Consider the following 24,962-nt stretch of genomic DNA (forward strand, 5'->3'; position numbering starts at 1 on the left):
GCCCCAAAAATTTGTGGATGAATAGTTTAAACATTTACACCAGGAGAGTATCCGAACTTGGTTGTATCTCGGCCTGGTCTGCCCAAGAACAGAAATGCCTACAGAAAGTGGTGGATGCGGGCCCATTCCAACAAAGCCCTCTCCATCATTGAGCCCATCTACAAGGAGAGCTGCTACACAAAAGCAGCACCCATTATCAAAGGCACTCACCGTCCAGGCCATGCTCTCTTCTCATTGCTACTATTGAGAAGGAGGTACGGAAGCCTTAAGTCCCACACCACCAGGTTCAAGAACGGTTACAACCCTTCAAACATCAGGTTCCTGAACCAGCATGGATAACATCACTCACCTCAAAACTGAACTGATTCCATAACCTGCAGACTCGGTTTCGAGGACTTTGCAACCCATGCTCTCAGTATTATATATTTATATATTCTATACATGTTTATTTGTATAATATGCCTTCTTTTGCATACTGGTTTCTTGCTGAAAGAATTCTACCTTAGACTTAAAAGTCTTGATTGTTTCCTGTCAATTTCTAGATGAAATTTCATACTTAGCATTTTTCTCCAGGCCCCCCTCAGCTGTATGACTATTTCAGAGTCCCTCCCTCCCAAGTGGATAAATCCCAAGGAGAAGGTACTTCTTTATGCTTTTTATAAAATCTCTAAGACACCATGGGACTTATTTGTCGAGTCCTTCATCAAAATGGGGTTTCAAATTTTTAAAAATAATTGTGAGATTTAAAAACACTATACAAATGGGATACTCAAAATAACAATAGTTATCATGGTGGTTAAAATAAGCTCCATAATTTATGCCTTTATAATAAGATAAATGGGATATATGCGTAGAACTTTAGTAGCCTAGAGTTTCAAAGTGTTGCTTAGGTGTTCCTGGAAAATCTCACTGCAAGAACAAACTAAAATACTCATCATATTTAAATATGAAAATTTGCAGTGTTCTTGTGAAGCCAAGAGACTCTGCGGATGCTGGAAATCCAGAGTAACACACACAAAATGCGGGAGGAACTCAACATGTCAGGCAGCATCTTTGGAGGGGAATAAACAGTCCATGTTTCAGGCTAAGTCCCTTCGTCAGGACTCGGAGATGCTGATGAAGGGTCTTGGCCTGAAACGTTGACTGTTTATTCCCCTCCAAAGATGCCGCCTGACCTAGTGGCATTGTCAAGTTTCACTCATTGAACGAGAAAATCTGAACCTTACTGCTTTCAAACATAGCAAGCAGCGTCAGTGTCATATATCCACATATCTAGAGCAAATTAATGGAGAACACTGCGACATCTTAAAGAAGAACAATGAACAAGTCTTTAAAAGGTTCCATCAATCTAGACTTTTACATGATTGAACAAATAATCATGCTCAAGTTTGCTGTTTATCAACGACACACATGTATATGGCCAAACCAAACAAGGCTCCTCAAGACCAAGCTGCACAACACAGTTCACATAACTCACACTCACTCACTCACATGCACACACAACACTAAGTAATATTACCACAAATAAATTAACGAAAAATAAGATGTATTTACCACACAACTCAAAAAGTAAACGGTATATGCCCGTGGTGCTTCACACGTGATGAGACCTGGGTGTTGACAGGGAGTTCAGTAGTCTCACGGCCTGGGGGAAGAATCTGTTCCCCATCCTCAAGCTCAGTCCTCATCAGGCAGGTAGCTGATTAAAACCTGACGAGTGATTGTGCATAATATTATTAATATGTGCTGCTGTTCTTCTGGGAATTTTCGAGCGATATTAGTTCCCTGAGCAGATTGCTTCAACATAACATTATTCTTCCAGACTGTGCAGGTGGCCTCCATTTGAGATGCTCTTTCTCCTTCCCAGCAGGGGAAATGATCGGCTAGAGAGCTGAGCAACTACCGTAGTAGTTAGCAGTTAGCAGTCAGGCATTCTGCTCCAGATGGAATATAGATTAATGAAGTAGCATCAGGTCAAACCTTACTGAAATTTATAGTTGAAATTCTACCTCTGCCTGAAGGTAACCAGGAGGGCACAGTAACATAGCGATTAGTGCAGTCACTTTACAGCACCAGCGATTACTGATCGAGGGTCGATTCCCGTCACTGTCTGTAAGGAGGTGTACGCTCTCCCTGTGACCGCATGGGTTTCCTTCGGGTGCTGCGGTTCCCTCCCACATTCCAAAGACACCCCGTTTGGCTGGTGAATTGCGGACAGGCTTTGTTGGTGCCAGAAGCATGGTAAACTTTGCAGGCTGCCCCTAGCACACGCTCCGACCGTGTTGGTCACCAATACAAACAATGCATTTCACTGTATGTTTCAGTGTACATTGACAAATAAAGATAATGTGTCATCTTTATCTTTGTAATTGTACACTTAACAAAACATTACATAGGGTAACTTTTAGAAAATAAAACTTCAGTAGTGAACAGAATATACAAGGTAAATAAGGGAAAAATTCTTTAAAATCTAAGTAGTAAGCAGACATTCAACACAAAGGTCCTGAATCAACAACCAGGAAATGGATGCATTCAACAGCCAAAAGCAAGTCAGAACGTTTTGTTAATTCAGTGACTGTGAACCTTAGTGATATGCTTTCATGGATTTCCGGTAACTCCCGATTTCTACACTTTCTTCCTTTGTATTTTTACTTGAGACTTTTGGGTTCCCACACATCTCGTGTCGTCAGTAATCCCATGAAAGTACAGTCTAAAATACAAAGATAAAGATTATACGTTGGTTATCTGTATTCGTCACATGTACACCCAAACATACAGTGAAATATGTCATTTGCATCAACAACTAACACAAGCAGAGGATCTGCTGTAGGGCAGCCCGCAAGTGTCACCAGGCTTCTGTCATCAACATAACATGCCCGCAACTTTATATGTCTTTGGGATGTGGGAGGACACCAGGGCATCTGGAGGAAACTCACACAGTCACTGGAAGAACGTGAAGACTCCTTACAGACAGTGGCAGGAATTGAACTAGATGCCAGAATATGTTGCAAGTTTGAAATACAGTAGATTCAGGCTAATTGGGACACATCGGGATGAGTACCATTTGGCCCAATTAAGTGGCTGCCCAAATTAGCCAAAGTTTCCTGGAAATAGTTAAAAAGATTTAAGAAAGGCAAATTGCTGTTTAACTGAGTAGCAAATTATATATTTAAATGAAAAAACAGAATAAATTAAAACACTCTCAATACAACTACCCTGTATTAGTTCCTAATAACTATGATGGTGAAGTTAACCCAACGTACACTACTGTGTTCTTTTGATTGACTGTAAGTAAACAAAATCAGCACAAGCACCTCATGCAGATAATGGACTGCCTTCATACAATCCAAACCTTCATGATGATTGTCGGTACCTTTAAAAATCTTCGCCATTCCTAACTTGTTGAAGTAATGAAATCGTTTCATTTTCACTCCTGGCTGTTTCTGCCATCTCCAAGCCTGAATGCTTGAAATTACAGTGAGCAAAACAGTTCTGAATTGCCTTAACTGCTTATTTCTCATCAACTATCAGTGACAAAAAATCACTGCTTTTTGAACTAATGCAAAGGATGCTATTTAAAAACTATTCGCTCCAAGCATGGTGTAGTGTCCAAATGGCCACAAGTATATGCGACTGACACTGGTTAGAAACTAGTGTTGGCAAAAGTCTCCTGTCCCAATTAAGCAGCATTGTGTCCCAAATAAACAAAGGGAATCCCGGGTATTTTTCAATTAGTTTTTGTTCTTCAAGAGTTGTCCCAAATAAGCGGCTGTCCAGATTAACCGATTGTTTAATTAACCAGAATCCACTGTACTCTTTGGAAAAAAAATACAAACTTTTCCTTATCAACATTCTTGAGGTTAAATATGATGCTACTATTTATTCCACTGTCATCAATATTGCTGATTGCACAGTAACCTGGGTACATTAACAATATTTTCCAAGTTCATTAATAAAATCCCTAATTCTAGGAAATCTTACCATCTCATGAAAAATAATAACATTTTGGTAGATGTCCAACCAGGTAATACCCTGTAACTCGTCCTCAGTGTTATTTATTTACGTTTTTATTATTATTATTATTTGTTTTCATTTTGTATTTGCATGTGCCTTCTCTTAAACATTTGTTATTTGTCAGTCTTTGTAGCTTTTCATTGATTCTATTGATTTTTTTTCTACTATGAATGTTTGCAAGAAAATGAATCTCATTGTAGTATATGATGACATAAATCTACTTTGATAATAAATGTACTTTTGACTATGAATGATAAAGAGAATGCTAGGACAGAAATGGTGGATGGGAGGGATGAGATCAAAATGTTTGAGTTAGCTTCATTTTCCTTTTCCAGATCACCACGGTTGTAAACTGAATCAAAGAGGTTGAAAATCTGGCTGAATTATGTCATAACAACCACCTCTCAACTCATTGTCAGCAAGACCAAGGAAATGATTGTAGACTTCAGGAAAGGGAAACCAGAAGTCCACAACCAGTCCTCCTCGAAGGATCAGAGGTGGAGAGGGTTAGCAGCTTTAAATTCCTGGGTGTTACTATTCCAGAGGACCTGTCCCAGCATGCAAGTGCAATTATGAAGAAAGCACAGCAGCACCTCTAGCTCCTTAGGATTTTGCAGAGATCCTCCATGACATCTAAAACTTTGACAATTTTCTATTGCTGTATAGCAGAGAGTATATTGAATGGCTGCATCATGGCCTCGTATGGAAACCCAATGCCATTGAGTGGAAAATCCTACAGAAGTTAGTGGATTCAACCCAGTATATCATAGGTAAAGCCCTCTCAAACACTGAGCACATCTACATGAAATGCAGTCATAGGAAAGCAGGATCCATCATCAGAGATCTCCACTACCTACATCACGCTCGCTTCTCACTGCTGCCATCGGGTAGAAGGCACAAGAGCCTCAGGACTCACAGCCTCATGTTCAAGAACCACTACTAACCCTCAACCATCAGGTTCTTGAATAAAAGGGGATGACTACATTCACTTGCTTTATCATTGAAATGTTCCTAAAACCAATTATCTCACTTTAAAGACTCTTTATCTCGTGTTCTCGTTATTTATTGCTATTTATTTATATTTGCATTTGCACAATTTGTTGTCTTCTGCACTCTAGTTGATTTTTCAGTGATCCTGTTACAATTACTATTCTATAGAGTAGCTGAGTATGCTCACAGGAAAATGAATCTCAGGGTTGTATGTGGTGAGACACACATACTTTGATAATAAAATTTACTTCGAACTATGAAATAAATATCAAAGAGAAACCTGCCATAAGTGGTTATCATTCAGTCAGCAAAAAAATTGTTGCTTATTACCACACTAAGACTGAAATATGCAGAATCAGAATAGTTTGCAACACAGGCCAATACTGACCACACCATGTAAAATAATGAACTATCCTAAACTTATCACACCTCTCATTCAGATGTCAGAAACATTTAAAAGAAAGGTTGAAATAGATGCCTGTCCTGGAAGAAAGCCACATGGTCACAGGGAGAACGTTCAAACTGCTTACGGACAGTGGCGGTAATTGATTCCCCATCTTACAGCTAGTGCTGAAAAGCGTCACAGTAACTACCACTCTACCTCGCCACCCCACCTTTCCAGCCTCTTGCTCCCTTCAGTCACCCTGTCCATTGCTTCCTACTGGGTCTTACCTGTAAGCAACTACTAGTAAGAGTACATGACCCAACACTAACGTTTCTGAAGGAGCGACCTAGAAGTGACATGCTCATATTTATTGGAACAGTTGTACAGAATCCATTGTGGAACAGTGTTTCTTTCTCTTTCTCTCTTTCACCAGTGTTGTCTTTGTTTGTCATTTATCCTTAGATCACCAGTGTAGATTCTGACGTGTGCCTATATCAGAAAAGTCAAAGGTGAATAAAAATTGGGAAGTCTCCGCTGCAGCAATCGCTCCTGCAGTACCATTAGCGTTGGGTCACCTGCTTTACCAGTAGTTGCTGTCGGGTAAGACCTAGGAGGCAGGAATGGACAGTGAAAGATGGTGGCATGGCAGTTAGCATAATGCTTTACAGCACCAGCTACAAGATTGAGGTTCAATTCCTGCCGCTGTAGGGAGTTTGTGTGTTCTTCTTGTGACCCTGATTGTTTCCTCCAGTGTTTTGGTCCCCTCCCACGTTCCAAAGACATTGTTGGAGTTAGTAAGTTGTAGGCATGCTATGTTAACGCTGGAAGCATGATCACACTTGTGGGCTGCCCAGAATAATCCTCGCTGATTTGACACAAAACAATGCATTTTGTTTCGATGTATGTGACAAATAAAGCTTATCTTTATTCTCTCTTTGAACTGATTCCTACATAATTAATGTAATTAAGGATCCTTATAAAGAAAACCCTGTATTTTATTACAGTGTAAACAAATCTGTATGAACATCAGAAGCTACTGTTATTTTGCTGTGTGGTAAACCACATCAGAATTGTGTAGAGCAATAATCTGACTTGCCTACTTTATTGCTCTCTACTGAAAAAAAAATCAAAACTTTTATCTACATATCCCTTAAATATGCCCATTGCTGATGGCAGCAGTATTGTGTTCAGTTTTGGTCACCAAATTACAGGAAGGATATCAATAAGGTTGAAAGAGTGCAGAGAAGGTTTACAAGGATGTTGCCGGGACTTGAGAAACTCAGTTACGGAGAAAGGTTGAATAGGTCAGGACTTTATTCCCTGGAGCGTAGAAGAATGAGGGGAGATTTAATAGAGGTATATAAAATTATGATGGGTATAGATAGAGTGAATGCAAGCAGGTTTTTCCACTGAGGCAAGGGGAGAAAAAAAACCAGAGGACATGGGTTAAGGGTGAGGGGGGAAAAGTTTAAAGGGAACATTAGGGGAGGCTTCTTCACACAGAGAGTGGTGGGAGTATGGAATGAGCTGCCAGACGAGGTGGTAAATGCGGGTTCTTCTTTAACATTTAAGAATAAATTGGACAGATACATGGATGGGAGGTGTATGGAGGGATATGGTCCGTGTGCAGGTCAGTAGGACTAGGCAGAAAATGGTTCGGCACAGCCAATAAGGGCCAAAAGCCCTGTTTCTGTACTGTAGTTTCTATGGTTACACTGCAGACAGGTCTGCAATATGTCCAATACCTGCTCTTACCATTGAAAAGATTCTTCAGCAGACACAGATTCCTTAATTCACATATTGAAAGACTAAATTCAATTATTCAGTTGCTATTGACCTTGCTTGGGCTGCCGTAATGACTTGACCACAACCTCAAGAGAATATGCTATTCCGAGTGTGCACTTTTCCAGTTCTCTTGCAGTTATCTGGCTCCTTTTTCAGCAAGACTTGAGTCAGGGTTACTCTGAAGTAAGGGATGGTAATTACAGAACAGAGAATTTTGTCCATAAAATCTTGAAGTCAACTCAAAAGCTTTATAGAAACATAGGAACCTACAGCACAATACAGGCCCTTCGGCCCAACCTGTACTTACTTTAGAAATTACCTAAGGTTACCCATAGCCCTCTATTTTTCTAAGCTCCATGTACCCATCCAGGAGTCTCTTAAAAGACCCTATGGTATCTGCCTCCACCACTGTTACCGGCAGCCTATTCCACGCGCTCACCACTCTCTGTGTAAAAAAATTTACCCCTGACATCTCCTCGCACCTTCAAACTGTGCCCTCTCGTATCAGCCATTTCAGCTCTGGGAAAAAGCCTCTGACCATCCACATGATCAATCTGCCCGTTGGAGACAGAAATATCGGAATAATGATCAGAATGAGCTTCACTGAGTAAGTGTCCTGAAAACTGTAATCTGCTCTCTGAGTTTTGTTGTTGCACAGATTATCTGCCTCATGAATAAGTACTACGTGTGACTAAAACACTTCAACAAGTATTTTCAAGGGCAATAACTTTCAAAGAATCAGGCTGATTTCACTTGTTCTATTAGCTTGTTTTAGGTAAGTGCTAACATTTTAGAAACCTAATATAAATACAGAGAGACTCTGCAGAAGCTGGAAATCCAGAGGAACACACACAAAATACTGGAGGAACTCAGCAGGCCAGGCACTTGGAGGGGAATAAACAGTCTGCATTTCGGGACTAGAAAGGAAGCGGGGGCAGAAGGTGGAGAGAGGGAAAGGAGTACCAGCTGGCAGGTGATAGGTGAGACCAGCTGAGGGGGTAGATGGTTGGGGAGGGGGAAGAGTGATGAAGTAAGAAGCTGCAAGGTGATAAGTGGAGAAGGTAAAAGGGCTGAAGAAATCTGATAGGAGAGTGGGCCATGGGAGAAAGGGAAGGGGACACCAAAGGGAGGTGATGGACAAGTGAGGAGCCAGCACGGGGAATGAGAAATGAGAGAAAGGGAAAGGAGTAGAAATTACTAGTAGTTAAAGAAAATGATGTTCATGACCTCAGGGTGGAGGCTACATATGATTGATTTATAATTTGATCATGGTGAGCGCATATTTTAGCTAACATAGTCAGATCTGCTCGAGTCAGAAAATTACTCCACATCCTTAATAATTTAGTAGTTTACACGTGGAAAATAACATTAGGTTTTATTGGATACAAATAAAACACACAAAACATACAATGCAAATGCTAAATTATCCAGTCAGGGTCAGGCCTACCAGTTTTTCCACACTGTAGTCATTTCTTGTGCCCTTGAAACAATATTGTGTCTCTGCCTGATAGCAATGAATCCATTGGAGAAGCTTGCTACATAACATTTATTATTTAAATCAAGGACCGAGACCTATAGTACATTTGATGTAACAGTTTAATGAGCAAGTTTTCAATCTAAGAAACTTTACAATTTAAAGAACATACAAATGATGTAATACAGAATGTGCTGAACAATAAACCAGGACACGTCGCTAATTAGTACTCAGGAACACAAAGGAAAGTGAAGGCAGAACTACTAAACACAATACTGTTGTGCCCGCAGGAACAAATACAAAGTAGGAAACACTGGGATAAGAAAATTCATTTTAAACATTGAAATCATGCAATGATGTGCAGTGCTGGGCAGCCATCGAGATATGCTTCAAACTTTGTACAGCAACTTCTAAAAGCCATCTTTATGAAGTAAATGTGCCCTAAAAACCTGGAGTTACTGTATATAGGTACTGACTCGATATGTTGATTCTTTGATATGCTCATGGAATAGACATTTTTAAAAATTTTAACTTCACTGTGATGTAAAATAGCTCTAATTGGTATTCTTGTTAGAAAAAAAAATGAAAGAAAACACTATCGGTGGCTATTTATTGTTTTGAATTGGTTTGAAGAACAAAGTGCAGAACAACATTGACAAAGCAATGTCAGAGGTTAATGAAGTGTAGTAATGTCCAGGACTCGGGAATTACTACTACCAAGAGCCCTTCCTCTCTGACTCCACCTTCACATATTCAATCACTTTCAGCAGAATCTTCAGCACAGTTCTAACTCGTGAGGAAACTTCAAATACAAAGATGATTGAAGCTCTAGATCCTCCCCTACCACTAGGTTAAAGAATTTACTTCTTTAACCTTACCTGACTACACAAATTTAACTGGTTAAAATATTTTCTATTCATTATACTTTGTAATAAATGTCAGGGCATCTGTTTTCTGAAAACAAGCTACGCAGCATCACGTTAGAGTGAATTTGATTTCAAAAGAATCATACTAAAAAATAAATTGTTTCAAAAACTAAATGGTTCCTTTGTCCCAACTAGGTTAAATGCAGATTTAAAAATAACTATACATCAGCTTTTAGTGTCTCTTACCCTTTTTTCAAGAAATTCAGTTCATAAAACAAGTCAAACAATATAATTTTAATGAAGTTTTTAGAAATTATATGACATTTCATAAAAAAGTATAGATTATAAAAAACAGAATATGGAATTTATTTAATATAATTGATAAGGGGTATATAGATCAATGAAAAGTACAAAACATGAGGGTATTAAGCACTTGTCATCTGTGTAAATGAATATTCTTGAATATGCAAAATGTCTATCTTTGCAACTACAGTTTCAATGAACATCACATGCATTCAGATGAGATGCAGCATAAAGAGAATGTGTAGGCACATGCATTTTTGTTCAGATTAATTTAGATTTTGCCATTTTGAAGTTAGAGGGCAATGTAAAGTAACTTAAATATTAATGTTATTTTCTGTAAAACAAAATCAATATTCAGGGCAAAAATAATAGAGAAGTTGTATTTATTGTTTCCTGGCAGTTTCTGCTTAGTTGGCTGAAATCTTTAAAATATCCACATCAGAGATTCTAGAGTCAGTTAAGCATGCTTTAACAAGGCAAACAGAAAAGAAATACAAAAAAATACCCAAATAATAAAGTATTGGCTGATTTAGTGACATTCTAACAATAACTACAGAAATACACTTGCTACATGGAATCAAACTGCGCTTTACAACAGTATATTACAGTGTAAACCATAGTCAAGACAAAGTTTCTTACACAAACTACATTATTTTACAGAACACACCAGAATGACTTTCGGAACAATGACCACGCTGTTATTGCAGCTACCTATCCATCGCAGAATTTATTTATACTTGTCTTCCATAATCTCTTGTGCAAACGTTTGAAAAATAGTGGCAAATGGTGAAATAACAAAGAACACTGCATTTTCTGATACAAAAAGACAGAAACTGGATCTTGGGCACACTGCTTACATGAATTTGCTAACAAAGGCAAAATTTCCTTTTAAATAATCATTTCTCAGTGTGAGGCACAATGCAAAGGCAAAAGAGAAATCACAGCTAGGTACAAGAGAGAATTGCTAGAAGCTTCATTTTCATAACTAACATACATATACTCAGTAGCTACTTCATCAGGTACACCTGCTATCCTGCTTGTTAATGCAAATATCTAATCAGCCAATTATGTTGCCGAAACTCAATGCATAAAAGCATGCAGACATGGTCAGAAGGTTCAGTTGTTGATCAGACCAAACATCAAAATGCAGAAGAAACGTGATCTAAGTGACTTTGACTGTCAAACTATTGTTGGTGCCAGATGGGGTAGTTTGATTATCTCAGAAGCTGTTGATCTCCTGGGATTTTCACACACAACATTTTCTAGAGTTTACAGAGAATGGTTTGATAAATGAGACATCCAGTGAGTGGCAGTTCTGTTGATGAAAATGCCTTGTTAATGAGAGAGGTCAGAGGAGAATGGCCAGTATGGTTCAAGCTGAAAGGAAGGTGACAGTAACACAAATAACCACGCGTTACAGAAGTGGTGCTCAAAAGAACTTCTCTGAATACATGTCAAACCTTGAAATAGATAGGCAACAGACCACGAACATACATTTAATGGCCACTTTATTGGGTACAGGAGCCACAGGAGAAGCCTAATAAAGTGGCCACTGCATGTGTGTTGCAAATTGGCATTGTGGCAACAGAATGATGCAATGTCAATTGTGGATTATACCGAGTACAATGACAAAAGCAGATTCTATTAACCTGAAATGGTTGGGTTTTTATTGGCCAAATGGCAGCACTGAACCAGTTTTAGCACACAATCTGAAACTAAACAAGTTAAAATTATGTAACTGAATTATATATATCATCATCACTGTGAAATGACCAAAATATCCTCACAGTTAACTACACTTTGCATCGTACTCTTCAATTTCTTCCTGGATTTGAAGTAACTTCATCAGACTGAAACACAAAACAGGACTGTGAAATTGGAAACGTAGTCTTTTTAATCTGCTAATCAAACAAATTTTACATAATGAAATATTGGATTGTAGACTGCACACTTCATAACATTCAGTGCTGAGCAACACACACAAAATGCTGGAGGAACTCAGCAAGTCAGTCAGTGTCAATGAGAACAGAAGGGAACAGACCATGCATACACAAATAATCAATATATTTCATGAAATTCTTCCAAAAAAAATTACTGCATGCATAACCACTTGATCAAAAATAGCATTAGAATAGCTCTTCTCTGAATTTTGGGTGGTAATAGATTGGCTGTAGGTTATAAGACTGCAACACAAACCACTCTGTTCTCACTGATGAGTAGCTGACTGAAATTTCGGAACAAGTTGAAATACAAGTGAACAGTGCCTCTGTCTAAAAGAACAATGACTTAGGCAGCGGGTGAACCAAGGTGGCTACTCCATATATGCACAGTAGTCCCAACACAGGTTTTTTTCTTCAACTCTGTATAGTACATTCTCTGGGTAGAAGTGAACACGGAATGAGCTGGGCCAGAATTATTCTCCCGTATACTGCAGCGTTTCCTCCACCGCGCCTAATGTTCACCCTCTATGGGCTGTCTCCAACCTGGCTGTTCGCTACTGGAAGTTCAACAATTTACTGAAATGAGGCTCAGTCATATAGACCTCACGCTATCATCACTGCCTTGCCCAATGCCTTGCAAAATAAATGCACCACATCAAAATTCATATCCAATCTCTAAACAAAGATCTCCCTTATTTCTCATCAAATGAAGTACAAATAATTTATTTTCTTTCAGATTTTTGGTGGTGAGTAATGGTTTACGAAAATATAAACCAGTTATTTCTTGCAAATACATAAATCAAGTGCTCAATGAGTGCAAGAAGTGATATCTTTCTTGCTTAAATGGTTTAATGTAATGAATATACGACTCAGACAAGCAACACTGTTCATCCTACCTGCTCAGAGTTATAAAATATAACACAATATATTGATGTTTAGTGTATTCAAGATTCCAATGAAGCTTAGAGGGACAATAGTATTTTAATCATATTTTGACGTGGAATCTGGATCAGCTTCTACAGCCATCTGAGGACCCACCAATAGGCAACCCCTCAGGAGAACATCATGTTAGACTTGAGTGATGCACTACTATAATACTTTGACCTGGTTTGGTGAAGAAGTTTGCTAGTTCAAAATGTTTCTGTACTACAAGATAGGGGCTTGCAGGACAACTTAATTGCATGCTTGAAGTACTTGATGAGAATAGGTCAATCTTTACCAGAACCCAATCACAATGCTCTCATTTGCACATTTAACTATAGTTTAGTGGCATAATTCCATAAAAGTCACAAAAAGAATATGAATTACTCAAAGAAATCTATCTGTAATCTTCACAACAATTAGCACTATATTCAGATCGAAATGCAAAACTGCATATGATTACTCTGTATTGGACATGGTACTGGCATCACACTGTCAGACAATATATAAATATCTTCAAAAGACATCGCAAGAAAAAGAAGTCCGGATGCCCAAATAAAAGATTTTTTGGGGACATGACAGTGCCTTTTTATCTTTTTCTGAAACAAGTAATAAGTAGGCTGTTTTACAGAAACTCCATTTCTGATTGTTAGGGCCTTTTCAAATGAGGAATCACAGGGAAGGGACAACATATACAATTTTCCTTTTTTGTTATTTTGCTAAGTTTTTACAGATTACTTAGCTTCTCTTAAACACTTTCAACTAAAGATCAATTGCCATAATTGTAAGTGATATAAAGATGATTTGAACTGTACAGCACTTTCGTGTCGTGCAATCATTATCACTAGTTCCCACACCCAAGTCCCAGAACAATTAAAAAACATGTTCTATACTTAATTCATTTGTCTAAAATAGAAAATTGATATAGTAACAGGAACTAACTTTTTCTTAAAAATATCAACTGCATAATTGGAGTTAGGAGCAGGTTAACTTCAAGTGGTTACATTAGTTAAACACAGAATTGTACATTTTTTAACATGCATAATTAATATGAGCTTCAAAATTACGGTTCCATTTGAATAATGTTTGGTAAATTTCATTTAAATATTTTTAAATTGGTCTGAGAACAGAAAAAGTCAGCCAACAATTTGTACAAAATTTTACACTAGTTCCAATCTCAGACCAGAAAACGTTCCCCATAGGAAAAGACCCCAACTGTGGTGATTCCGAGAACCCTCATTCTCACACATACAAATCAAAAACCAAACAAAAAGAACTTCAGTTTGTTACAATCTACACATAATGTACATTTACAATATATCATTCTGCACAGAAGGAAGAATAAGGAATACATGAAAATTTACAAAAGATAGTTTCATTTTCCATTTTTTTTTAAAAAAGAGGTAATGGCTAAAACACAGAATTTTATGGTGCGATATTAACTAAGGAAGGATGGGCATCCTTCATTAGTGACACACCAAGGTCATCCAGACCATACGATTTACCATCAAATATCCTTAATCACGCTCCTAGAGTACTACATCTCAATTTAATGTTACCAGGGAAAAGAGAGAAATAAAAAAAACTATTCTGCAATTTCTTAGCTGCAATTTGTATAGCACTTATTGGCTGTTGTCAATGACCATAAGCATAGTCCACCTAGTGTTCAACATTGATATGCCAGAACTGTAGTTAAGGACCTGCATCCACCACTGTAAATCTAAAAGACAGGCTTGCTCCTATTTCACATGACAAGTAATGTAGCTCTAATTAATGAATAACACTTACTGAACACAACATTAAGTGCAAGATATTCATTAGCCTTTCTTTTTCCCTTCCACATGTATATCCTACAGTGTTTGGCTAGTATATTTGTTCTGCTGAGTAGCAATGATGTCATATAAAGCATAAAAAGAGGTATTGTCTGGAGCTGGTTTATACATTACAAAATTACAATTAACATATCTTCTTGAGACTAAAGAGTGAACTGGAAGGGAAAAACAGAAGGAAGTAGACTCACATTAAGCTGTATTTATTACTGTATTCTTTCAAACAGCTGAATAAAGCACACCATGTCTTACTTAACTATGGGAAGTCATGGAAGTTGCTGCGTTTTGCCTCAATTAGGCATATCCTACATTTAAATGGTTGAACTGTTCAGTCTCCGAGGTTTTGTAAACTTAGAAAGAATATCTTGGACCCGCTTTCAGTACACAATGGGACACCTGTCATTTGCAGAACAACAGGGTCTTTGCTAGAATCAAAACCTCTTTTTCTGCAGAGCTTTGTAAAATATTTTAATCTTCTCTTGGATGTGGTTATTTCACGTTTTAAGAGGCAAATCACTCTGGCCTTGATCACGAGGAGGGATACAAGATCACACACTCATTGTCATGCTTGGAGAATACTGTAAAAAAAAAGACAAAATAACATGTGAAATTCCTTTAAGGACAGCAATTTCCTTCATTTGTAAGCATACAGAAATAATACAAGCAAATTACCTATATTTAACAACCAACAGCTGCTGCAGAGCTCAGTGGGCTGAGCAGCATATGTGAGAGGAAAGTAATTGTTGATGTTTTAACCTGAAACGTCACACAGATGCTGCTCGAGCCCCAGGGTTCCTCTGGCAGATTGTCTGGGCTCCAGATTTCAGCATTGGCAGTCACTTGTCTTATCTCTCCACCTAATCTAACAGTTCTTCTGTTCATTCCACTCCAATGTGTATGTGTGCAAAACCATCAACAGGTGTCATGAGTAAGAGATATTAATGCAAGTTAGATGTGCTCACGTACAGCTTCCTGGAGAGCAGAATAACTACATCAGACATCTAGGAACACAAGAGATTCTGCAGATGCTGGAAATCCAGAGCAACACACAAAATGCTGAAGGAACTCAGCAGGACAGGCAGCATCTATGGAGAGGAATAAACAGTTGACATTTCTGGGTGAGACCCTTCACCAGCACTGTGATTCTACATCTTAAAAATGTAAGGACCCTGAAGTGTTTTTACGTGGAACAAAGAACAGTTCAGTATAAGAAAGACCCTTTGGCTCATGATGTTGTGCTGACCTTTTAACACACTTCAAAATCAATCTAACTCCACTCCGCCCAACACAGCCCTCTATTTTTCTTACATCCACCTGCATAGCTGAGAGACTCTTGAATATCCCTAATGGATTTTCTGCCTTGTAACCATCTCCATCCCGGGCTCATTTGGTTGACTCTGAAACTGAAACCCGTATAATACTTGATCAGAAGCCCAGCAGTGGATGCAATGTCTGCTCTTTTCCCCATTGCACTGCAACTCACAAAGCTGGCTATCACACCTAACACAGGCCAGGGCAGAAGCATCAAATTCAAATGAACTCTGGTAGCCCCTCATTATTCCTCCAAGGCTCATACTGCTCATTGGTGACGTAAACCTTGATTGACAAAAAAAACTGATTTATAAATTTCCAATGTGGCCTCTAACCACTTTGAAGTTCGAGTTCAAGTTTAATTATCATTTAGCCATACATGAGTACCAATAAATACAGCCAAATGAAACAGTATACATCCGGGGCCAAGGTGCAAAACACAGTACCAACAAGGCACAATACACAGCGTAAGGCACATATAGCATATATAAGATAGTAGTAAATATATATAGCCCAAGTCCCTGACTGATATATCTTGAAAATTAATGGTGCATGGGTGTTGTTGGCAAGAACAAGCAGTTCTCAGCAATCTGCAGATGAACGTTTGCACACACGCATGCAATCCAGCTCTCTTCCTCTGAGCGAACACTGGAGGACAGCATTGAAGAGGCATGGACACCTCTTCGGTAAAAATATCAAATTACACAAATATTGGGTAACTTTCTACAGAATGAAAATACCTTTATAGATAAGGTCTTGATATATTGAGAACACCAGATGATAGTATTAACTACACCAAATGGTTGTCACCCTTTCTCATTAGAAGTCACCCCCACCTCTGATTCTATCTGTTAACTGACTCTAGTGTAGGTGAATGCCAGAATCTGGGGGGGGTGGGGGGTTCCGTAGGCTAATTGGGTTTCTTCCGGTTGCTCTAGTATCCTGCCGCATTCCAAAGATGTATAGGTTTGTAAGTTAATTGGTCACAGCATACCCGATACTAAGCAACACATACAAAACGCTGAAGGAACACAGCAAGATTCAGTTGTGAATTTTTCCAGTCCTGACGGAGGGTCTTTCCCTGAAACGTCGACTGTTTACTCTTTTCCATAGGTGCTGCCTGGCCAGCTGAGTTCCTCCAGCATTTTGTGTGTATTGCATTGGATTTCCAGCATCTGCAGATTTTCCCGTTTATGTCCAATACTAAAGTGGCATGGCACAAACTGTTCAGTCTCAGGTTATGTGCTGCATCATTATCAACTATAATGGCATAATCCAGAATGTAAAATATATAGAAACACTTCCTTTAAACAAACTTATAATATCTATGCATATTGCTTCTGCTAGAATCAATATCATTTTGTTTATCCAAAACAATTTGCCATTTTCTCTAGGAAAGCTGCCATTTCTGAAACAACAGAGGGCACCATTTGGTCAACAGAGAGAGCAAGAACTGGGAAACCGAGAATTTTATGGCAGTAAATTTGTCAATTTAACTAATCCTAAATATAATGCAAATGGGTGCACCAAATACAACAGGAGTTTCTATGAAAGACAAAACAAAAAAAAACATTTTATTAAAGAAATACTACACTAAGTGATTTTTAAAATCCTACGATTTCAGGGCTTTTGAGACAGAAATAGAAATTTAATTTACTTTCCATTCAAATTTGATAGTACTAGAGACAGAGTAGCTCTGGTTGTACACCTTCCTCATCTGAAGGCATTGTAATTTACTCAATTTATAAATGTATTTACAACTGAACAAATTAAATATTTCATCTGAAAGCTAATTTCACATATGAAACACAGGGAAATGTTCCTCAAGGTCTACTAAATACCAACATACCAACTCATTCTTAGACTTCTATGCTTCCTCTTGAGCCTATGCAAGCTGCAGATAATCTCATCTTTTTACCATATCAAAAACATAGTGCTTTTTGGGGCACAAAGAATTGCTGTCTGATTTCTTATCCTTGTTTAAAATTGACTAATCTGTTTGCTAGTTTATTCTTAACTACTTCTACTACAATTTGCGATGAATTGTTTCTGTACTTATGCTAGACTTCCACTCAAACTGCTGTTCTGCTCAGACACAATGCTCGGTTTTCAGCTGCATTCTTTCCAATAAAGACCTGCTCCTGCCATCGTGTTTCAGAATCTGGCAGTTGTTGTCTGCCTGCTCAGTAGATCATACACAAAAAACACAATTTCGTTTGAAGTCCTGATGAAGGGTCTTGGCCCAAAACATTGACTGTTTATTCCTTTCCATAAATGCTGCCTGACTTGCCCAGTTCCTCTAGCACAGCGGTCCCCAACCACCGGGCCGCAAAGCATGTGCTACCGGGCCGCGAGGGAACAATATGATTTGGCGATATGAGTCAGCTGCACCTTTCCTCATTCCCTGTCACGCTCTGTTGAGTTTAAATGCACGTGAGGTCATGACCCGTGCGTCATCCGTGTCAGCACGGGAAGGAGATCAACTCCTTAAGCTTGCAAATGACGGCGGGCTGAAAAGTATGTTTGACATAACATCTCTGCTGGCATTCTGGATCAAAGTCAAGGCTAAATATCCTGAGGTAGCCACGAAAGCACTGAAAACGTTGCTTCTATTTCCAACATCCTATCTCTGTGAAGCAGAGTTTTCTACAATGAATGCAACTAAAACTAAATTGCAGAATAGACAGGACATAAGGAACCCCCTTCCAGTATCGCTGTCTCCCATCACCCCTTGATGGCACCGTCTTGTTGCAGGGAAACAAGCCCAGGGCTCCCACTGATTCAGCGATATTGGTGTGTTGCAATGATTTTATATGTTCATACGAGGAAAATATGCACTGTGTGTTTAATATCCAAACATTACTTAAAATGTTATGATGCTATGTTATGATGTAACAATTACAGCACGGAAATGGGCCACCTCTGCCCTTCTACTCCGTGCCGAACGCTACTCTCATCTAGTCCCACCGACCTGCATCAGCCCACAACCCTCCATTCCTTTCCTGTCCATATACCTACCCAATTTTTCTTTAAATGATAATATTGAACCTGCTTCTACCACTTCTACTGGAAGTTCATTCAACACTTACCTCAAGCTCTCCTGATAATTGACTTATCACTATATTCATGCAAAGAAAATATGCGCTGTGTTTAATATTAAATTCGTTAGATAAACCTTTTTAGAAATGAAATTGAGTGAATTAGCCACTTATCCCTGATATTCCGGTCGTGATTAACACCCCCCCTCGAACAGAATCGCCAAAAATGATTTGCAGAGGGAAAAAAAATCATCCGCAGGTACACGCATGCGCAATGGCGCCGCGCAAGACTTCATGGTCATTGTAGTCTTTCTCTGGGTAAACACAACGTATTTGACTGCTACTCTTGGCCGTTGGCAACCCTACCCCCCGCCCCCCACACCTCGGGTCCGCCGGTTTGCAAGAATATTGTCAATATTAAACCGGTCTGCAGTGCAAAAAAGGTTGGGGACCCCTGCTCTAGCATATTGTGTGTGTTGCTTGGATTTCCAGTATCTGCAGAATCTCTTGCGTTAGTGTTTTTCCCTACATTTGAAGTTCTGTTTGTTGTCCAAGCAGCATTCATTTATTAGCCAGCAACTGAGTATTTCCAGCATTTCCTGTTCTCATATTATCATGAGATGATGTTCATTGCTGCTGGATCAATACCCAAATATTAGCCTAGTTAACATCATTGCGAGAGTGTGGTTACTACAAGGGGCCTCAATAATTCAAAAGAGAATGCCCATTTAGTTTCTTAAAAGATGCCAGCATTCCTCACAACATAATAAAAACATGAAAAGACGCACAACCTTTCCCCCGGATCCCCTCCTCATTCTCTTTCTTCTATGGTCCACACTCCTCTCCAATCAGATTCCTTCCTCTCCAGCTCTTTATCTTACCTACCCACCTGGCTTCACTATCCCTTACCAGTCACTTATCTAGATAAAACTAGATAAAGAGAACCCAATTAAATAAATAACACAAATACATTATACTTTATATTTATTGAGAAAAATGATCCAATATTACATGTATTTATTGGAATAAGTATGTGAATCTTTGCTTTCAGTAACTGGTGTGACCCCCATGTACAGCAATAACTTCAACCAAACGTTTCTGGTAACTGTGGATCAGTCCTGCACATTAGCTTGGAAAAAACTTAGGCCATTCCTCCTTACAAAACTGCTTCAGCTCTGGGATGTTAGTGGGCTTCCTTGCATGAACTGTTTGCTTCACATCCTTCCTCAACATTTCTATAGGATTAAGGTCAGAACTTTGACTCGGCCATCCCAAAACACATTTTTTCTTCTTTTTAACCCATTCTGTTGTTGATTTACTCTTGTCTTTTGGATCTCGTCTTGTTGCATTATATAACTTCTATTAAGCTTCTGGTGACGAACTGCTACTCCGGCATTCTCCTGTAAAATGTCTTGATACAATATTGAATTCATTGTTCCCTCAATGATTGCAAGCTGTTCAAGCCCTGAGGCAGCAAAGCGACCCCAAACCATGATGCTCCTTCCACCATGCTTCACAGTTGGGTTGAGGTTTTGGTGTTGGTGTGCAGTGCCCTTTTCCCTCAAAACATAGCAATGTACAGTTCTGCCAAAAAGTTCAACTTTTGTCTCATCTGTCCACAGAACATTGTCCCAGAAGCACTGTAGAACATCTATGTGGTCTTTTGCAAACTTGAGTCATGCAGTAATTTTTTTTTTTGGAGAGCAGTGGTTTCCTCCATGGTGTCCTTCCATGAACACCATACCTGTTCAGTGTTTTTCATACAGAGGACATATGAACAGAGAATGTATCAAGTTCTAGAGATTTCTGCAGGTTTTTTACTGTTACCCTTGGGTTCTTTTTCACCTGCTTTAGCATTGCATGCTGTGCCTTGGTGTGACCTTTGCAGGATGTCCACTCCGAGGGAGAATAGCAGCAGTACTGAGTTTCCTCCATTTGTAGACAATTTCTCTGACTGTGGACTGATGAACACTCAAATCTTTAGAAGTGCTTTTGTAGCCTTTTCCAGCTTGATGCATCTCTACAAATCTTCACCCAAGGTCCTCTGAAAGTTGTTTTCATTGAGGCATGGTGCACATAAACAGACCTTTCTTGAAAAGAGCAGGCTCTGTCAGTAACCTGACTTGGTGTGCCTTTTTTATAGGGCAGGGTACATCTACAACTCACACTTCCAATCTTGTCTCATTGACTGGAACACTTGACTCCAAATATCTTTTGTTAAATGCATTACCCCAGAGGTTCACATACTTTTTCCAACAAATACACGTAATAGTGGATCATTTTTTTTAATAAATAAATGAACAAGTATAATGTTTTTATGTTATTTATTTAATTGGGTTCTCTTTATCTAGTTTTAGGACTTACAACTCACATTTTTAGGTCATATTTATGCAGAAATAGAGAAAATTCTGCAGAGTTCACAAACTTTCTAGCACCATTGCAGCTGTGAGAGTCAGTAGGTCAGTAGGTACAGCAGCTTGAATGATTTGAGAACAGCTCTTCCCCCATGCCACCAGATTTCTGCTTGGTGCCTGAACATTTCCTTATTATTCCTTTATTTGCACTACTTATTTATTTTGTAATTTATGGATTATTATGTCTCTGCTGTGTCCTTCTGCTGCAAAACAACAAATGTCATGCATATGTCAGTGATATTAAATCTGATTCTGAAAATACAAACGACAATAGGTCAATGAACAATGTTTTAATTTTCTCAATGCAAAGGACAATTCCTCCCAGCAGATCACAAGAAAATACAATTTCAAGGCGAAGCTGAGGAAGGGAGAAATTACTTTTCCTAAACATTACTAGGAATAAAACATGAAAAACAGTTACAAAAATAAATTAAAGTATATGTACAACGTGTCACCATATACAATCCCGAGATTTGTTTTCTCATGGGCATACACAGTAAATCCAAGAAACACAATAGAATCAATGAAAGACCGCACCCAAAAGGACAAACAACTAATATGCAAAAGACAATAAACTGTGCAAATACTAAAGAAAAAATAACAATAAATAAATAAACAATAAATATCGAGAACATGAGATAAAGAATCCCTGAAAGTGAGTCAAGTCCATAGGTTATGGGAACAGTTCAGTGAAACGAGTGAAGTTATCCCCTGGTTCAAAAGCCTGATGATTGAGGAGTAATAAATGTTCCTGAACCTGATGGTGTGGGTTGTGAGACTCCTGTATCTTTTATCCTGTCAGCAGCTGTGAGGTGACAGCATGGTCTATATATCGTTAGGGTCCTTAATGATGAACGCTGCCTACCTGCGTCAGCACTCCATGTAGACGTGCTCAATGGTGGAAATGACTTTACCCATGATGGACTGGGCTATATCCACTACTTTTTGTAGGACTTTCTGTTGAAGGGCTTTGGTGCTTTCCAATCACAAACTCAGAACCCAAGTTATTTATAGATTTCATAAAACGCATCTTGGGTTGCTTCTATCTCTACAAATGGCCTTGCATTTCACCCCGTAATAAATTAGATGCAGCATTAATAGAGAAAAGTATATAAAAAGAACACTCACACTGTCACTCTGAAAGGGGTTCAGGAAGTTGCCACCCATCTCACCATCGTCCCGTGGAGTGCCAGGTGGGTTACTCATACTGATGTTACTGGGAGAATTCTAGGCACAGATAAATAAGTAGCCATTAGTTATAATGGAAGGTTTAATCTGATCAGATCACAACTATACATGTTAGTAAACTAGTAGCAGCTGTTATAATTAACACATTTTATCCTTATTTGTTCTGAGCCAAAATCAGAATGCTTGTAGTTATAAAACATTTTCTATCAGCAGTTAAATATGACCATCAAAATCTCACTTAATTGCAAGTTTCTATTCATTAAAATGTTTAAAAGCACAGTATCAACTGATTGTATGTATGTACTAGTGTAAGACCACAAAGACATAGGAGCAGAATTAAGCTATTTGACTCATCAAGCCACCCATCATGGCTGATTTATTTTTCCTCTCAACCCCATTCTCCCGTCTTCTCCCCGTAACCCTTGACAAGCTTACTAAACAAGAACATATCAACCTCTGCTTTAAATATACCCAATAACTTGGCCTCCACTCCCATTTGTGGCAATGAATTCCACACATTCACCACCCTCTGGCCACAGATATTCCTCCTTGTCTCTGTTCTAAAGGGACATCTTTGTATTATGAGGCTGTGCCCACTGGTCTTAGACTCCACCAATATAGGAAATATCCTCTCCACATCCACTCTATCTATGCCTTTCAATATTCCATAGGTTTCAATGAGTATTTCCCCTCATTCTTCTAAAATCCAGAGAGTACAGGTCCAGAGCCATCAAAACATCCTCACACATTAACCCTTTCATTCCTGGGACCCTTCTCATGAACCTCCTAATGATCCTCTCCAAAGCCAGCACATCCTTTCTTAGATATGAGGCCTTAAGATCTACTAATGTAGTATATGACCACACAAGCAGTTGTATTACAATTAATCCTCTATTACAAATATTAATTTATACATCCAAAAACATTACAAACACAACCACCAAATGTAAGTTTGTCTTTTTCCTTAATTGTTGATATAGGTCCTTTATTTTATCACAAAATTAAAATACTTCTTGGTAAGAATCAACTCCTCATCAAAATTTACCAGTTTAATGCACAAAATTAGACCATGCTCGATTGCTGCTCTCTAGGCTTGGTCAGAGATGATGTATAATATCAACTGACCACAGAGGATGCCTGGTTCCTGGACACTATGGCCAGCTGAAGGACTCGTGCAAGTTTAATTCCTGTGTCTACTATCTTCTCTTGGATGGTGGGATAGAGATACATCTCTACCAATGGAGGTGTAAGGCACTCTTTCCCTCGGCCAGCCTGCAGCTCACCCTTGGGCAAGGTGTGTCACCTGCTTAGACCCCCAATCAGGGTAACATGAAGTCATGGTAGCAGGTGGTGGATGATCCTATGAGCAGCTGGTGCATATCCCAAGTCCTGGTTATGCGACCACTGACACCAGGCAGAAAATCTCTGAAGAGTATTGATAATAGCTGGGGTCACACATCTTGTAAAGACACTGCCCAGAAGAAGGCAATGGCAAATCACTTCTGTAGAAAAATTTGCCAAGAACAATTATGGTCATGGAAAGACCATGACTGCCCATGTCATATGACAAAGTACATAATGAATGACTATCTTCTCTCCCCTTTCTCTGGGAACTTTGGGAAATGTGAGAGCAGAAAGGTTCTGAGGCATGATTTTAGGTTTTAAAGTTGAGTTAATTAAAAGAACATTGTTTCACATATTCATTTTCAAGTTTAAAGTAAACTTATTATCAAAGTATGTATACCATACACAACCTTGGGATTTGCATTACAGCTCTGAAATACTTCTGTAAAAAGATATTCTTTGAAGTGCCTGACTCCCACTGCCACCCTGAGCGGAGACTGCCAATTGGATAAATGTCTGGTATACAAGCTGCAATCTGTCAGGCAACATTATCAAAGTAGCATCTCTTACAGATACACAGTCTCACCTGCCTTTGGATCACAAACCAGACTCATCTTTAATTGGCTCTTTGAGTTCTAGAATTTCAATTTTGATGTAACTGTTTGGGGCAGGTCACGTGATGACCATACTCCTAAAGTTTTCTTGGGCATTTGAGGACAATACCAGAATCGTCCATGGAACAGAAGCATCTGTTTATCACTGCATTTGTCTTTTCATTAATCCCTCCAGTGAATGCAGCAAGCTGGTCAGTCCATCACAGGCAAAGACCTCTCTGAGCACCAGTACCAGAGCGCTGCCACAAGAAAGCAGCATACATCATCAAGGACTCCCACTATCCAGACCATGCTCTCTTCTCAATACTGCCATCGGGAAGGAGGTACAGGAGTTTTTGGCCACGTGCCAGCAGGTCCAGAAACAATTACTACCATACAACCACCAGGCTCCAGAGCTGGCATGGATAACTTCACTCACTTTAATACTGAACTGGCTCCACAACCTATAAATTCATTTTCAAGGACTCTACATCTCATGTTCTCAGCATTATTTATTTACTTCTTTTTATTATCTGCGTGACTTGTATGCTTTTGCACTTATTATCT

The 24,962-nt window shown here is 38.9% G+C and overlaps 1 protein-coding gene across 6 annotated transcripts in view; it reads right to left on the minus strand.

The window, feature by feature from the left end:
• Positions 1-8,606: 8,606 nt before the first annotated feature.
• The window catches only part of ssbp2b (single stranded DNA binding protein 2b), a 324,475-nt gene continuing 308,119 nt past the window's right edge, over positions 8,607-24,962 (minus strand). For all 6 annotated transcript variants that reach the window (XM_072281282.1, XM_072281281.1, XM_072281279.1 and 3 more), the window contains 2 exons: positions 22,399-22,497; positions 8,607-15,085 (listed from right to left, as the gene is read on the minus strand). In XM_072281282.1, the coding sequence (XP_072137383.1) occupies positions 15,056-15,085; positions 22,399-22,497 (129 nt within the window). In that variant the 3' untranslated portion in view covers positions 8,607-15,055. The remainder of the gene's footprint in view (positions 15,086-22,398; positions 22,498-24,962) is intronic.

This window comes from Mobula birostris, chromosome 17 (genome assembly GCF_030028105.1).
Source record: "Mobula birostris isolate sMobBir1 chromosome 17, sMobBir1.hap1, whole genome shotgun sequence".
Classification (NCBI taxonomy): Eukaryota; Metazoa; Chordata; class Chondrichthyes; order Myliobatiformes; family Myliobatidae; genus Mobula; species Mobula birostris.